The 15,197-nt window shown below is 55.8% G+C and overlaps 1 protein-coding gene across 1 annotated transcript in view; it reads left to right on the plus strand.

The window, feature by feature from the left end:
• The window catches only part of FOXN4 (forkhead box N4), a 29,477-nt gene that overhangs the window by 13,004 nt on the left and 1,276 nt on the right, over positions 1-15,197 (plus strand). Inside the window, exons 3-9 of the mRNA XM_043979188.1 lie at positions 9,885-10,042; positions 10,943-11,061; positions 11,148-11,258; positions 11,634-11,761; positions 12,902-12,998; positions 13,751-13,958; positions 14,423-14,818. Of these exons, the coding sequence (XP_043835123.1) occupies positions 9,885-10,042; positions 10,943-11,061; positions 11,148-11,258; positions 11,634-11,761; positions 12,902-12,998; positions 13,751-13,958; positions 14,423-14,818 (1,217 nt within the window). The remainder of the gene's footprint in view (positions 1-9,884; positions 10,043-10,942; positions 11,062-11,147; positions 11,259-11,633; positions 11,762-12,901; positions 12,999-13,750; positions 13,959-14,422; positions 14,819-15,197) is intronic.

The following is a 15,197-nucleotide window of genomic DNA, read 5'->3' on the forward strand; positions in this document are numbered from 1 at the left end:
AATAGATAATGTGAGAGTCATCGGCATAGAGGCGGTCATTCAGTCCACGGGAACTGACCTCCTTCCCTCCCTCCCTTCCTCCCTTCCTTTTTTCCTTCCTTCCCTCCTTCCCTCCCTTCTCCCTTCCCTCATCTTCCTCTCCCCTTCTTCCATCTTCCATTTCCTCTTTCATTTTCTCCCCTCCTTTTTCTTCTCTCCTCCCACTTCACCACCATCTTCTCTTGTCCACTCCCCATTCCAGCTTTGACAAGGGCCTCTCCCAGACCCTGGCACACCCGCCAGCCCAGCTCCCAAACACAGGCTTGCCTAAATGAAAGCACTGACCCCATGCAGGAGCATAAGAGCTAGATCATCCAGCCAGCTTCAGCCTTGACTGCCCCTAGTGGTAGTTACCTGAGCTAGCCGCCTATTTAGAGGGTCCCATTACCTGCCCTCATGGGAAGCCCCCGAGAAAGGGAAGGGCCCTGGAGTCACAAAGTCATCTCCTCTCAGAGCTGCTCCATACCCTTATTTGACAGAAAAAGAAACTGAGGCCTGGGATAGGGAAAGGATTTGCCCAAGAGCACACAGGTGGTGGGTGGGATTTGAATCCAGACCCTCCTCTGTCTCCAAAAGCATTGCTCTTTCCACCCTACCATGCTGCCTCTCCTAGGGGTAGGCTAGGAATCGGAGACCTTTCTATCTGTGGAAATCACCTAAAATCAGAACATTTTGTGCTGCTTCACCCAACCCCCAAGGGGCAGGAAAACTCTTGAGTGAGGGAGAGGAAGCTGGGCTTCTGGTGGCTTTCTATTTCCACTAATTCCTATTGCTAATGAGATGCTGCTTCTTCTGAGCCATGAGCACCGTTTAAACGTGGCCCCTGGGGCAGAGCCCCGAGGCTCAGGCCTAGTTGTGGCTCTACCTGGAACCACAGTATTCATAGCAGAGTCAGTACTGGAAGGGATGATCTCCCCTCATTTACAGACCAGGAACCCAAGGCCCAGAGAAGTGGCGGGGCCTGCCCGAAGTCAGAGAATCTCAGCATTTGCAGGAGCCTTAGAAGTCATCTCAGGGCAGCTAGGTGGCACAGTGGATAGAGCACCGGCCCTGGATTCAGGAGGATCTGAGTTCAAATCCAGCCTCAGACACTTATCACTTCCTAGCTGTGTGGCCCTGAGCAAGTCACTTAACCCCAACTGCCCTGCAAAAGAAGAAGAAGAAGAAGAAGAAGAAGAAGAAGAAGAAGAAGAAGAAGAAGAAGAAGAAGAAGAAGGAGAAGAAGAAATCATCTCCTCCAACCTCCCACCCAGTGCTGTGACCCATCCTACAACATTGATCCCTGAGCCCAACTCGTCTCTGCTGGGACACCTTTGGTGACTGGGTCCAGCTGTGGAAAAGATCTACCGTTTGTTAGCTGTGTGACCTTGGGCAAGTCCCTTTCCCTCTCCTAGCCTCAGTTTCCTCATGTGAAAAGTGGGCACAACACTTGCTCTCCCTGTAAAGCACCAAAGAAACGAGGGTCATTGTTATTATTCATTCTCCACTAAGTTCTACTCTGATCCCTCATCATGAAATGGATGTGATCCTGGGTTCTTGAAAGTTCTTGCTAATGGAACATGAAGTTCTAGCAGATTCCACCCTGTGGGAAAAGCTTTGAGTAGGGTCGGGTTGACAGGCCAAGTCTGTTTTCTGAAGGCCAACCTGGCTGACCCATCCAGGTGGGTCATAATTTTTTTGGATGGGGGTGGGGCACAGCAACCCATGAAACAAATAAAAATACAAAATGGCCCTCAAGCCTGTGTAGCCCCCTTTACTCCTGCAGAGGCAGCGGTAGAGAGTTTTCAGAAGGTGAACAAACTTGAATTTGACTGGTGGTCCTCTTTTTTTTTTTTTTTTTTGAGGCAGTCGAGGTTAAGTGACTTGCCCAGGGCCACACAGCTAGTAAATATCTGAGGCCAGATTTGAACTCAGGAAGATGAGTCTTCCTGATTCCAAGCCCAGGACTGTATGCACTATGGTGCCTCCTAGCTGCCCATATGTAAATGTTAGCTATTACTGTAATTGTTGCCTGGCACTCCATCTGCTGTGCCATCTGTCTCCCAACATGAAAATAATTTTACCTAATTCTACAGTATTTGTTGCTGATGAGAGAGGCCAAAGACTTGTAGATTATCCATGAACCTCATGCCTCCCTCTCATGACAAGTCTCAGAAAACTAGACTTGGTAGCTGCCATGTATGGTTAGAACCAAATAACATGATAAAGAACAAAATGGATTCTATCCTAACAGACAAGAAAAGTCTGGTTTTGATGTGGGAGTTGCCCCTGAGTCAGCTGTCTGTGGCCGGTCAGACCATTGACTCCTCAGAGCTAAGATGAGAATTGGTAGGAAATGAGAAGGAAGAATAATAAGGACAAGAAAAGATTGGTTGTGGGCAGCTACATGGTGCAGTGGATAGAGTACTGGCCCTGGATTCAGAAGGACCTGAGTTCATATCTGGCCTCAGACACTTGACACTAGCTGTGTGACCCTGGGCAAGTCACTTAACCCCGATTGCCTCACCAAAAAAAAAAAAAAAGATAGGTTGTGCACCTGAAGCAACATACTGAAACTATTTAAACAAGTAACTGGAAACTGGAATGGGAAATGGACGACAGAAATGACGCTGACACTGACTAGAATGATCCTGTGCAGAAGTTTTCTTTTTTTTTTTTTTTTAGTGAGGCAATTGGGGTTAAGTGACTTGCCCAGGGTCACACAGCTAGTAAGTGTTAAGTGTCAGAAGCCAGATTTGAACTCAGGTCCTCCTGACTCCAGGGCTGGTGCTCTATCCACTGCGCCACCTAGCTGCCCCACGTGTGCAGAAGTGTAACCAATGCCAATGAATTACCACAACAAAGAGCTCCAAAGAGCCCAGCAATCTCCTTGGTCAGCCAACGTTTGACTCACTCACTGATTAGAGACCATGTGCATGTCTGGGACAGATGCAAAGCTTTGGGCCTCATGGAACAGGAAGAGGGAGGGGTGGCTGGGAGATGGCCGGAGTGCTCCACCGGTGCCTTCAGCCCACACATTGGGCGGACCCAACAAGGCTAACCTCTGGGAGTCCGTGGACAAGAGTTACACAGGTTAATCAAGGAACCCAATGGCCTTGTACCCTCTCAGGCTCCTATCTTCTTACATCCTTGCGAGGACGCCTGGAGGGAAGTCCCAGATCTTTTCAGCGTCCTAGTTATCCTTTTCTGAGGGGGCTCCAGCCCTCTAGGAGATCTGTGCCCTGTGGTGGGAAGAAGAGCTCTGGGTCTGGAGTCAGTGATGATGATAATGACAGCGAGGTTAGCTGACACTCATAAAGTGCCTACTGTGGTGACAGGCACGGTACCAAGCACTTTATCATTGTTACCTCAATGGATCCTGAGAGGGAGATGTGGGACCCAGGCGTGTTTCCCGGCTCCAACACTTAATGCATTAGGTATCCCTGGGCAAGGCTGTTAGCCCTGGTGAGCCTTAGACTTCACATCTATAAAATGGGTATAGATAATACCTGCACAACCTACCTCATGGGGTTTGTAACCCCCTTAAAATGCTATAGAAATGGGGCAGCTAGGTGGTGCAGTGGATAGAGCACCGGCCCTGGAGTCAGGAGGACCTGAGTTCAAATCCGGCCTCAGACACTTAACATTTACTAGCTGTGTGACCCTGGGCAAGTCACCCAACCCCAATTGCCTCACTAAAAAAATAAAAAATTAAAAAAGCTATAGAAATAATTGGGGCGGAGGAAAGAACTCAGGCTTTGGAATCAGAGGATGTAGGCTTGAATTCCAGTTCTGCCACTGACTGCTTGGATGACCCGTGGACCTCTCTGGACCACAGGGGTTGGACTCAGTGACCTCTGGGGTTGTTGTCCAGTGATGTCTGTGATCCAGTGATTCACTGGAAACTCATTAAGATCTGTGGCTGAGGACTGGGCATGGCCGCATGTGCTTCTTGAGGGAAGATACCGTGTTTGTGCCTTTCTCTGCATCCCCAGCCTGGTTCTGTAGGTGTTTGTTGACTGACTGTCTGACTGACTGACGGAGAGCCAAGGGCTAGAAACCAGGCTGTGAACCAATGCCCTATGCTGCTCCTTCCATGCCAGGAGGCCTCATTTTTCAGATGTAAACAAGACCACTTGTTCCCAATCCCTGAAGACTAGTGGGACCAGTCCATCCTTTACAGCGTCTTTCCAAAGGGGTGCAAAAAGAGGCCCACATGAATTTAAATGTTGCATCTTTTTCTAGATGGAGCAGTGGGTAGAAATAAGGACCAGGGGCTGATGGGTAGGAATGAGTGAATGGATGAATGAATGACTGCTATATTAAGGCTTACTCTATGCCAGGCACTGTGCGAGGTGCCAGGGACACACAGACAAAAGTGAAGCAATCCCTGCCCTCAAGGGGCTTATATTCTGGGAGGATGTCACAGGCACTAGGAGCTGGTGGCCAGGAGGGAGTGTTGATCCAGGAAAAGGTAGGGACCATGAGTGGAAATTATGAGGCTTTTTCCACAAGCATGGTGGGATTTATTTGATCATCCCCTCCCCCAGAGAAATAGGGGGAAAGGGAGAAGAGGGTACCTCTGGGATGGCAAGGTGCCTGTCTTGAACAGGCCATTGTTTCTTGGAGGCGAGGGACCTGGATTCAAATTGTGCCTCTGTGACCTTGGGCAAGTCAGTTCTCCTCTGTGGGCCTCAGTTTCTTGATTGATAAAATGAGGGGATTAGACAAGATCCCTCTCAGCTGGGATAAATGGTTCTCTGACAGTTAGAGGTAGTGGGTTAGGGAAACTGTCACCCACCACTCCAGTTTTTCTCTGAGTAGGGGTAAGGAGGTGTGGTTTATGGAGTCCAAGTGGGAAAATGGCAGGAAGCTGGTGATGGGTAAGCCTTGGTGTTCTGGAGGATGCTTTGTTAGGCCAAGTGATGGAAACTCCCAAAGGATTGGATAGGGATCAGAGATTCCTAGAGGGTTAGAATTTAGGAGGGTCTTTAGAACAGGGGATGTCAGGGCTGGGTGACCTACTCAAGGTCCCACACTAGTCCCTGGCAAAGTTAGAACTTGAATCCAGGCCATGGTGTTGGCCAGGCTTCTTCCCCCTGCACCGCCCTCTGTGGTTACTGTTTTTGGGTGTTGCCGGGTTGTAGCCAAGCTTAGGCAGCCAGTGGCTCGGTGGATAGAGCACTGGCTTGGCCCCACAAGACCTGAGCTCAAAGTCAGCCTCAGACACTAGCTGCGTGACCCTGTGTCTGCCTCATTTTCCTCAATTGCAAAATGAAGATAACAGCGGCACTTTATCTTTCAAAGTTGTTGTGAAGGTCAAAGGAGATAGTATTTGCACACAGTAGGTGCTAATAAATGTTGATTTCCTTCCTTTCCCCCTGCCTCTGTGAGCCTCAGTTTCGCCATCTGTAAAATGGACATGATAACCCCCTGTTCTCTGTACCTCACAGGGCTGCTCCTTGCAGGGGCCCTTCAAGACAGGCCCCAGGGTCAGGTAGGTGGTGGGCTCACCCTCATTGAGAGTTTGCCTGGAAAAGCCTCTCACAAGGGTGAGGTCACAGCAAATGCACATGATCAGCAGAGCCACAGAGGGGCCGAGGCCTCAAGTCCAGGTGCTTCATTTTACATGCCAGGAAACTGAGGCCCCTGGAGGTGAACCGGCTTGGCCAAGGTGGGTCCCCTGGCTCCAGATCCCAGCCTCTTCCCCTGAGATTTGGTGACTCCATCCTTCTGGGCCAGGAGCAGAACCGGGGTGTGACTCCCCCCAAGCCGTGGCCCTCTCAGAGCCTCACACACACACACTCAGGTGCATGCACACACATGCTGAGGTACAAACACACACACACACACACACACACACACACACACACATATACACACACACACTCTGGCCTCGACCCCAGGGGGAGGGAGCCCTGGATGCCTAGGCCCTGACAGGAGGCGTGTGCACTGAGTCCCGGCTGACCCCACCGCCCACCTGACCCTGGGGATGGGGTGGGGGTGGTCAGGCCTGTCTGGAAGGGCCCCAGCAGGGAGCAGGGAGCCAGATGGTCCTGGGGGCTGGGGGCATGCTCACCGTCAGTCAGCCAGATTAATTTGGAGCCGGGTAGAGGCGAGGGGGATAGGGGTCAGAAACAGTTAGGCAGGAGACCCTGAGACAATGGGGCCCACGTGCCGTGGGGGGCAGCAGTCGCTCCCAGCACAATGGATGGGCGGCCAACGCCAGCCGGGGCCAACTGTCGTGGGGGCCACCGGGGCCCGCCTGCCCACTTTTCAAACACTTTGGGCTCCTGTTTACATTTGATCCAACCAATCCCGGGGCGGGGGGGATGGTCACCTGATGCCCCCTTTCCTGGGATCGCAAGCTTTAGCCTGGACCAAATAACTGAACAGTGGTTGTCATGACAACACTAATTATGGTCCCAAAAACTACAATAGGGAGAGAGAGGGGAGAGAGAGACAGAGACAAAAGAGAGGGAGAGAAAGAGAGAAGGAGGGAGAGAGAGAGAAGGAGAGAGACAGAAATAGCAAGAAAGAGGAGAGAGAGAAGAGAGGGAGGGAGAGAGAGAGTTGTGTTGGAGAGGAGAAAGGGACCTGGCTGGGTCCCACCCCCCCAAATTTACCTTCCCTGGGGACTGTCAACTTCTTGCTTTTACTGCTCTCTCCTGCTCCTCTCTGTCTCTCTGTTTCTGTCTTTCTCATCTCTCTGTCTCTGTCTCTCTCATCTCTCTCTGTCTCTCATGTCTCTGTCTTTGTCGCTGTCTCTCTCTCTCCTCTTCCTCCCCCCCACTACAGCCCTCTGTCCTCCTCCCCCCTCTCCTTTCCCCTTCTCCCCCCCTCCATTGGAGAGGGGCATTGAATAATAACACAAATAAATAATAGCACCAATAGATCTTCTTGTATCCCAACGACATTAGAACACCATAAGTAGCCGCCCACCCACTCCCATTTTCCAGGCCTTGAAGGTTTGTAAAGCACTTTCCAGAGGTAATTTCATGTGACCTTCACCATGAGTGCAGAGGTAGACACTGTTATTTACTCCTATTTGACTGATCAAATGAGATCATGTCTATAAAGCCCTTGGTGCAGTGCCCAGCGCATAGTAGGTGCATAAGAAAGGCTAGTTCCATCCCTTTTCCCTTCCCATGTGAGGAGACAGGGCAGCAGGGGTGCAGTGACTTGCCCAGGGTCACACAGTATCTGAGGCCTAATTTGAGCTCCTGTCTCCCTGACTCTAGGCCCTGTACACTCCATCCGCTGCCCCACCCAGCTGCCACTTTGGTGCCCCAAAGCCCTCCATGCCCACCAGTAGTTCTAGAACTCATGGATTTAGAACCAGAAGGGACCCCAGGGGCTTAGTCCAATATCCCCATTGCACAGATGAGGAAAGTTGGGCTCAGGTAACCTGGGTAGGAAGGAGCTGGGGTAGATTTGGAACTCAGGACCTCAGACTGCAGACTCCATGCTTTCTTCCCGGGCCACACTGCCCTGGTTGGGCCCTCAGGGACTCCACTTCGTGGGGGTCCCAGACCCCTCGGGCAGCTGGGCTGGGGAAGCTTGTGAAACCGGTCAGAATTACATTTGGAAATGCACAAAGCGTAGTGCCCGGGACTTCAAGGCAGCCCAGCAGGGTAAGAGAGAGACCAAAAAAGCTTTTTAAAACACAAGCCCACAGATCCAGGCTAATACATCCCACGATGTCAGATTTGGATGTGAGCGGAGACTGTCATGTTGAACCCAGACCCGAAGAAGAATTCTCTCCACGGTATCCCCAGCGGGAGGGCCCAGATCTGGGGAAGCCCTCCTGGAGTGGGGAGGGAACTGGTCTGAAAATCAGTTCTAGTCCTGGGCCTGCCGCTGACTATGTGGGACCTGAGCCTCTCAGCCTCAGTTTCCCCATCTGTTAAAACAAGGCAATTGAATGAAATGGTTTTATGTTTTTATATCCTATGACCCAGAGCTGGGAGGGACCTTAGAACAGGGAATGTCAGAGCTGGGAGGGGCCTCAGGACAGGGGATATCAGAGCTGGGAGGGGCCTTAGAACAGGGGATGTCAGAGCTGGGAGAAGCCTTAGAACAGGGGATGTCAGAGCTGGGAGGGGCCTCAGGACAGGGGATGTCAGAGCTGGGAGGGGCCTTAGAACAGGGGATGTCAGAGCTGGGAGAAGCCTTAGAACAGGGGATGTCAGAGCTGGGAGAAGCCTTAGAACAGGGGATGTCAGAGCTGGGAGGGGCCTTAGAACAGGAGATGTCAGAGCTGGGAGAAGCCTTAGAACAGGGGATGTCAGAGCTGGGAGGGGCCTCAGGACAGGGGATGTCAGAGCTGGGAGGGGCCTTAGAACAGGGGATGTCAGAGCTGGGAGGGGCCTCAGGACAGGGGATGTCAGAGCTGGGAGGGACCTTAGAACAGGGAATGTCAGAGCTGGGAGGGGCCTCAGGACAGGGGATGTCAGAGCTGGGAGGGGCCTTAGAACAGGGGATGTCAGAGCTGGGAGAAGCCTTAGAACAGGGGATGTCAGAGCTGGGAGAAGCCTTAGAACAGGGGATGTCAGAGCTGGGAGGGGCCTTAGAACAGGAGATGTCAGAGCTGGGAGAAGCCTTAGAACAGGGGATGTCAGAGCTGGGAGGGGCCTTAGAACAGGGGATGTCAGAGCTGGGAGAAGCCTTAGAACAGGGGATGTCAGAGCTGGGAGAAGCCTTAGAACAGGGGATGTCAGAGCTGGGAGGGGCCTTAGAACAGGGGATGTCAGAGCTGGGAGGGGCCTTAGAACAGGGGATGTCAGAGCTGGGAGGGGCCTTAGAACAGGGGATGTCAGAGCTGGGAGAAGCCTTAGAACAGGGGATGTCAGAGCTGGGAGGGGCCTCAGGACAGGGGATGTCAGAGCTGGAATGTCAGAGCTGGGAGGGGCCTCAGGACAGGGGATGTCAGAGCTGGGAGGGGCCTTAGAACAGGAGATGTCAGAGCTGGGAGAAGCCTTAGAACAGGGGATGTCAGAGCTGGGAGGGGCCCTAGAACAGGGAAAGTCACAGCTGGGAGGAGCCTTAGAACAGGGGATGTCAGAGCTGGGAGGGGCCCCAGAACAGGGGATGTCAGAGCTGGGAGGGGCCTTAGAACAGGGGATGTCAGAGCTGGGAGAAGCCTTAGAACAGGGGATGTCAGAGCTGGGAGGGGCCTCAGGACAGGGGATGTCAGAGCTGGGAGGGGCCTTAGAACAGGGGATGTCAGAGATGAAATGGTACCTTAGAGACCATCTGGTCCAGTTGTTCTTAACCAGAGGCCTGTGTACATGTGTCTGACTGAACTGTGGATTACAACAAAACAGGTTTCCCTCCACATAAAGTTTGGAAGCTGGTTGGGAAGGTGGGTTGGAAGTGGCCGACTCCAATCCCCTACTTGTGCAGACGAAGCGACTGATGCCAGGAGAAGGGAAATGACCCAACGCTTTAAGGTTTTCAAAGCACTTGACATATTTTATCCGGTTCGAGGCAGGTACTATTAGGGTCCCCAGTTTACAGATGAGGAAACTGAGGCTGAGAAGGGTTCAAAGACTTGCCTAGAGAGTCAGACAAGAGTAAGTGCCTGAGGCAGGATTCGCATGGAAATCCCTGACCCCAAGTCTAGCAGCTGTCAGCCCCTGCCCCACAGGCCCTCCGCAGCCAAAGCTCGGAGCTGCTCAGCCTACTCCAGGGCTTTCTGGGGGTACTTCCCAGAAGTCGCCCCTCAGGCTGTCCCTTCAGACCAGTGCTCTCAGTCGGTGTCCCCCCTCCTGCTGGCGCTTGGGGGTGACCCAGCAGGTGACCGCCTGCCCCCCTGCCCGCCTTCACCACAGCCACCCCGCTCTCTGTCTTCTCGGGCCCTGCAGGCTCATGACCTCGGACTCCTCCCGGGTGGCCGAGGAGGAGCTGCCCAGCGACCTGCAGTCTCTCTCCTGGCTGACGGCGGTGGATGTGCCCCGGCTGCAGCAGCTGGCCAGCGGCCGAATGGACTTTGGGGGGCCCAGCGCCTTGCTGCAGCCAACAGGTAGTGAGCTCTTCAGATGGGGCATCCCGGTGCCACAGCCCAACCTACGTCCCCCGAGCCTGGTGACTCCGGGAACCAGATGGCTCAGAACCTCCCAGGGGCTCCCGGCCAAAGCTTCTGCAGGGATGCAGTAACAGAACTCCTGCCATGGGCCGTTGTTGTGGTCAGCAAACATTTCTGCATCTGTGCTGGACCCCGCTCTGAGCTCCAGAACTGTAGAATGTTGGGACCTACAGGGTCCTTGGTGATCCGGCTGACTCCCCTCTTTTACAGGTGGCTTAGCAGGGGAGGTGACTTACCTAAGGTCACAGAGCCGAGACAGTGGCTAAGGGAGGGCTCAGAAGCGGAGCCCCTGACTCCCTGACTGCTCTTCCCTTTGCCTGCCCTCCCCCAATACAGGCTGAACCCCCCCAAAGGCAAGCACCCTCTGCTAAGCATCAGTTGGGGGTGTCGGGGTTCGGGCCATGGCAGAGCACCTGGCTTCAGACCCCTCCTCTGCTGCGTGTCCCTTCCGCTCTGTGAACCTCAGTTTCCCCGTCTGTGAAATGGGGTGGTCAGGCTGGATGGCTCCTGGGGTCCCTTGCAGGAGGTCCTGTCATCGGCGTGGGAGGGTGGAAGGTCTGGAGCGCAGGTGTGGGGGTGGGAGTGAGCTTGGTGGCCGTGGGGCCAGAAGGGAGGGACGCCTTTGAGGGTCAAGCTCGGGGAGGTGGCGCCCCAGGGGGTCGATCCAGCCGGGCAAGCTCCAGCTGGGGAAGAGCTCCCTGGGTCCCAGCAGATCTTGCTCCCTCCTCACTCCCTCCCCGCTCCCTCACGGCTGCACCAGCCTGGCACGGAGGGAGGAGCATCTGGGGCCCTCCAGCCAGTGGCCCGTTGTCTTTCTGTGCTTCACCCCCACCTTAGGTCCCGTGGCAGCCGGCATGCTCACAGTGGGTGCCCCGGGCACCATCGGCCACGTGCCAGGCAGCGTGCCCCCCCAGGGCATGTTGGGGCTCAGCAGCATCGGGTCCCATGGAGCCGCTGTAAGTGCAACCGAGGAGGGCAGGGTGAGGGATGGGGTCCTGGCTTCCACTCTGACCCACAGTGTCTTCTTCCTCCTCCCCCGCAGATGGGCCAGTACCCCATGGGGGCCCAGCCCTCTCCCAGCCTACAGGACCAGTCCCAGCTCTACGCGGCTCCCTCGCAGCCGCCATTCACTCTGGCCCAGGGCACACATCAGGTACTGGAAGGGGTGCTAGGGGAGCTGGCTTCTAAGAAGGACCCCCCAGATCCCAAGACATTGCCCTGTGTAGGGCCCGGGGAGCCCCGAGCTGCCTGGCTCTTGAGGTGCACCTGTGGCCGGGGGCCAGAGGAGGGCGACAGATGGGGGAGCAGGGAGGAGATCTACCCTTCCCGGGGGACAAGGCCCAGCTCTGGGTCTACCTCCTCCAGGAAGCCGCTCCTGACTGACTCCCTGTAGCCTGGAAGTCCCGGAGGGCAGGCCCTGGCTTTACCTCCTCCTCCTCCTCTCTCCATCCCTTCCCCGCCTCTTTCTCTTCCGCCCGGTCCCTTTCCATCCTCCTCTCTGTCCTCTCGCTCTCTCCCCTAGGGTCAGGGCCCTCCTGCTGGGATGTACAGCGTCTCTTTCGGGACCCAGCCCCCATTCCCCCAGCCCCGCCTCCCCCCACACTCGGCCCAGGACTTGCACCCCAAACACTACCCCAAGCCCATCTACTCCTACAGGTGAGTTGGCCCTGGAGAGTTTCCAGGCACATGGAGTGGTTTGGTTCCCTCCTCCCCTTCCCCCACAGTGGTCTGGGGGCGGGGTTCTCATTTGGGGGAGGGGGTGCTCAGCTCATCTAGGAGGTCCTGCTTGTGGCCCGGTGGCTGTGGCTTCCATGGCTCCTCACTGCAGTCCTGGGGGAGTACGTAGTTGGGGTCATCATCCCAGAAAGGGGGCCGGGCAGAGCCTAGGTGGGGCCCATACCTTAGTGGCAGAGACTGGAAATTACCCTGGCTCTGGAGGCCAAAGACCTTAGTTCAAATCCTGATTCTGATGTTTAACTTGGCCTAGCCAGCCTCTCTGGGCCTCAGTTTCCTCCTCTGTAAAAATGAGGGGGTTGGACTCGGCCTTCGAGGTCCCTTTCGGCTTGGTGTCCATGATCACACGAGCTTCTCTCTGGAAGAGAAGGGCAGGGGTGCTGGTAGGCTGTGGGGCGGGGGACACGGTTCTCTCTAGGACTCGCAGCTTCTGTAGGATGTAAGCCCCTGGCGGGCTGGTCACATGAAGGGAGGTCCCGGGACATAGGGAGCCACAGTGAGTCGGGAGCCTCCAAGGCCGACTGGTCAAGAGGATGACCCAGAACAAATCCCTTCCAGCATTTCCCTCAAAGTGCCCCCCAGCCCTGCCCAGGCTCAGCCTGAAGCCCCCAGGGAGCCAGAGCCTCAGCTTTGGAAAGGGGGAGGGGGAAGGTGAGCTCCCAGAGGGAGGAGGGAAGAAGCATTTCTAGGGTGTCTACTGTGTGCCCAGCATTGGGCTCAGTGGGTGCCTTTATTATCCCCATTTTTGGAGACCACTGGGGCAGATAGAGGTTAAATGACTTGCCCAGGGTCACACAGCTGGTCAAACGCCTGAGGCCAGCTGCACTTTACTTTATTGTTAGCTTTAGAGGCGCCTGGTTACCGTGCCAGGGAATGTCAGAGGCAGGATTTGAAGCCAGGGCTTCGTGGCTTTGGGGCTGGCTCTCTATGCCTGGGCTGCACTGTGCTCCCCCCCCTCCCCACCCACGCTCACCACAGACAGTCTCTGGCTCCCAGGTAGAGGGAGGGAGCCAATGGACAGTCCAGGCCCAGCCTCAGGCCAGAGGCCCTCTCCTCCCTCAGCTGCCTGATCGCCATGGCCCTGAAAAACAGTAAGACGGGCAGCCTCCCGGTCAGCGAGATCTACAGCTTCATGAAGGAACACTTTCCCTACTTTAAGGTGAGGACCCAGCAGGATGCTGGGGAACCCAAACCCCGTGGGCCTCAGCCGCGCCTCTGCAGGGGTGGGGAGCTCAGCACCTGCAGGGTCAGCCCAGTCCACTTGGGCTCAGGCCCATCACTGAGCGCAGGGGCTGTCCAGCCCGGGGGCGGCCCCTGAGTTTGGGTGGAGAAACTTGGGGGAGATCAAATCCACAGGTACTTATTAAAGCACCTACTATGTTGCAGGCATGGCGGCCGAGTGATGGGAATACAGAGGCTGCACATGCACACATACATCACACACTGTTCCTGCCCTCAGGGAGCTCACAATCTAAGGGGGAGACAAACACAAACAACCACATACAGACAGGAGAGATTGGGGATAACCCCCGAGGGAAGGCCAGAGCAGAAAGAGGGACTGAGAAAGGCTTCCTGCAGAGATGGGAGTTCAGCAGGGACTGAATGGGGGCCGGGGACATCAGCGGGGGAAGGAGGGGAGCATCCAGGCATGGGGGGGCCAGGGAGAAAGGACCAAGGGTGGTCCAGCCTGTACTTTGGGAAAGAAGATGGACTGGGTGGGGGAGACCAGAGGCGGGCAGGCCCCTCAGCAGGCATGTACATGATAAGTGAAAGGGACCGCTGCCTTGGGAGGTAGTGAGCTCCCTGTCACCGTGCCCCGGCCCCGACGTTGGGTAGGCAGGGTGGGGTGGATTAGGTGGCCCTTGTGGTGGCTCCCGCCAGTGACCCAGCCTATGGTTGCTCCCCCACCAGACAGCCCCCGACGGCTGGAAGAACTCTGTCCGGCACAACCTGTCCTTGAACAAATGCTTCGAGAAGGTGGAGAACAAGATGAGCGGGTCCTCGCGCAAGGGCTGCCTGTGGGCCCTCAACCTCGCCCGCATCGACAAGATGGAGGAGGAGATGCACAAATGGAAGAGGAAAGACCTGGCGGCCATTCACCGCAGCATGGCCAACCCGGGTAGGGCCGCCCCACGGGAGAGGGCTGGGGTCTGAGCGGCCTCTCTGAGCCTCGGCTTCCCCATCTGCCAAGGGGCCGGTGGCCAAAACCTCCAGGACCCGCCTCGTGGGCTGCAGTGAGGAGCAAGTGACTGTGAATGCAATGATTTTAGAAAACTTCATTTCTTTCCATGCCACAGAAATCCGTTTTCTCTCTGTTGATTTCTCTGTTGATTTCAGGGGGGCCTTGGGTTTAGCAGGACCTTCTGGGTTGTGTGGCCCAAGTCCCCCATTTGCCAGAGGGGAGCTGAAGGCCAGGCAGAGAGGGGACTTGTCCAAGGTGACTGGGCCCACAAGGAGCCAAACCAAGAATTGAGCCGCGTCTGTCCAAGTTCGGGGCTCTGTCCATCACCCACCATCACGCATATGCCCTCCTGGCCCTGCCAGGCCTTGCACTGAGCTCTTTCTCTCTCTCCATCCTTGCAGAAGAGCTGGACAAGCTGATCAGCGACCGGCCGGAGAGCTGCCGCCGCCTGGGAGAACCCGGGGACCCCGAGGTCCCAGTGCTGGGCCGAGTGGTGGCCGCGGCCACGGCCCAGGGCCGGCTCACCACCGCCCGCCTCCCGCCCCAGCCCGTGATGACCCTGTCTCTGCAGTCGATCCCCCTGCAGCACCAGCTGCAGCCCCGGGCGGGCCTGGCCCCCGGCTCCCCGGCGCCAGCCCAAACCCCTCCGCTACATGCCCTGCCCGACGTGAGCTGCAGCCCCCTCCCCACCCATCATGCCGTGAGCAGGGGCCCCATGGACTTTCTCAACGTTGTAGGCGACATGAGCACAGAGGTGGATGCTCTGGACCCCAGCATCATGGACTTTGCCCTCCAGGGTGAGTCAGGAGGCCGGGAGTCCTAGAGGAATGAGGGGGGTGTGGCTGGGGAACCTGGCGATGCTCAATCCAGAAGAGGAACCCCAGTGGTCACTCGGTCGGGGGGTCAGAGGAAGGGACCAACCCCCTCCTTCTACACTGAGGACACTGAAGCCCAGAGGGGTTAAAGTCACACGCGTGGCTGAGCTGGGATTACAATCCAGGTCCTCTGACCACAGTTCTGGGGTGAAGGACGGAGCCTGTCCACTCCCTGCGAGAGCAAGACCAGCTTCCGTGGTCATTCAGCCTCCTGCAAGAAGCTGAGCAGTAATGGTGGCCTTAGCTGGTTTAAGGGCCATTTACTGGATGGGGGAGGCAGGAACAACATAAACAGGCCCCA

Source organism: Dromiciops gliroides, chromosome 1 (assembly GCF_019393635.1).
Source record: "Dromiciops gliroides isolate mDroGli1 chromosome 1, mDroGli1.pri, whole genome shotgun sequence".
NCBI classification, from domain to species: domain Eukaryota; kingdom Metazoa; phylum Chordata; class Mammalia; order Microbiotheria; family Microbiotheriidae; genus Dromiciops; species Dromiciops gliroides.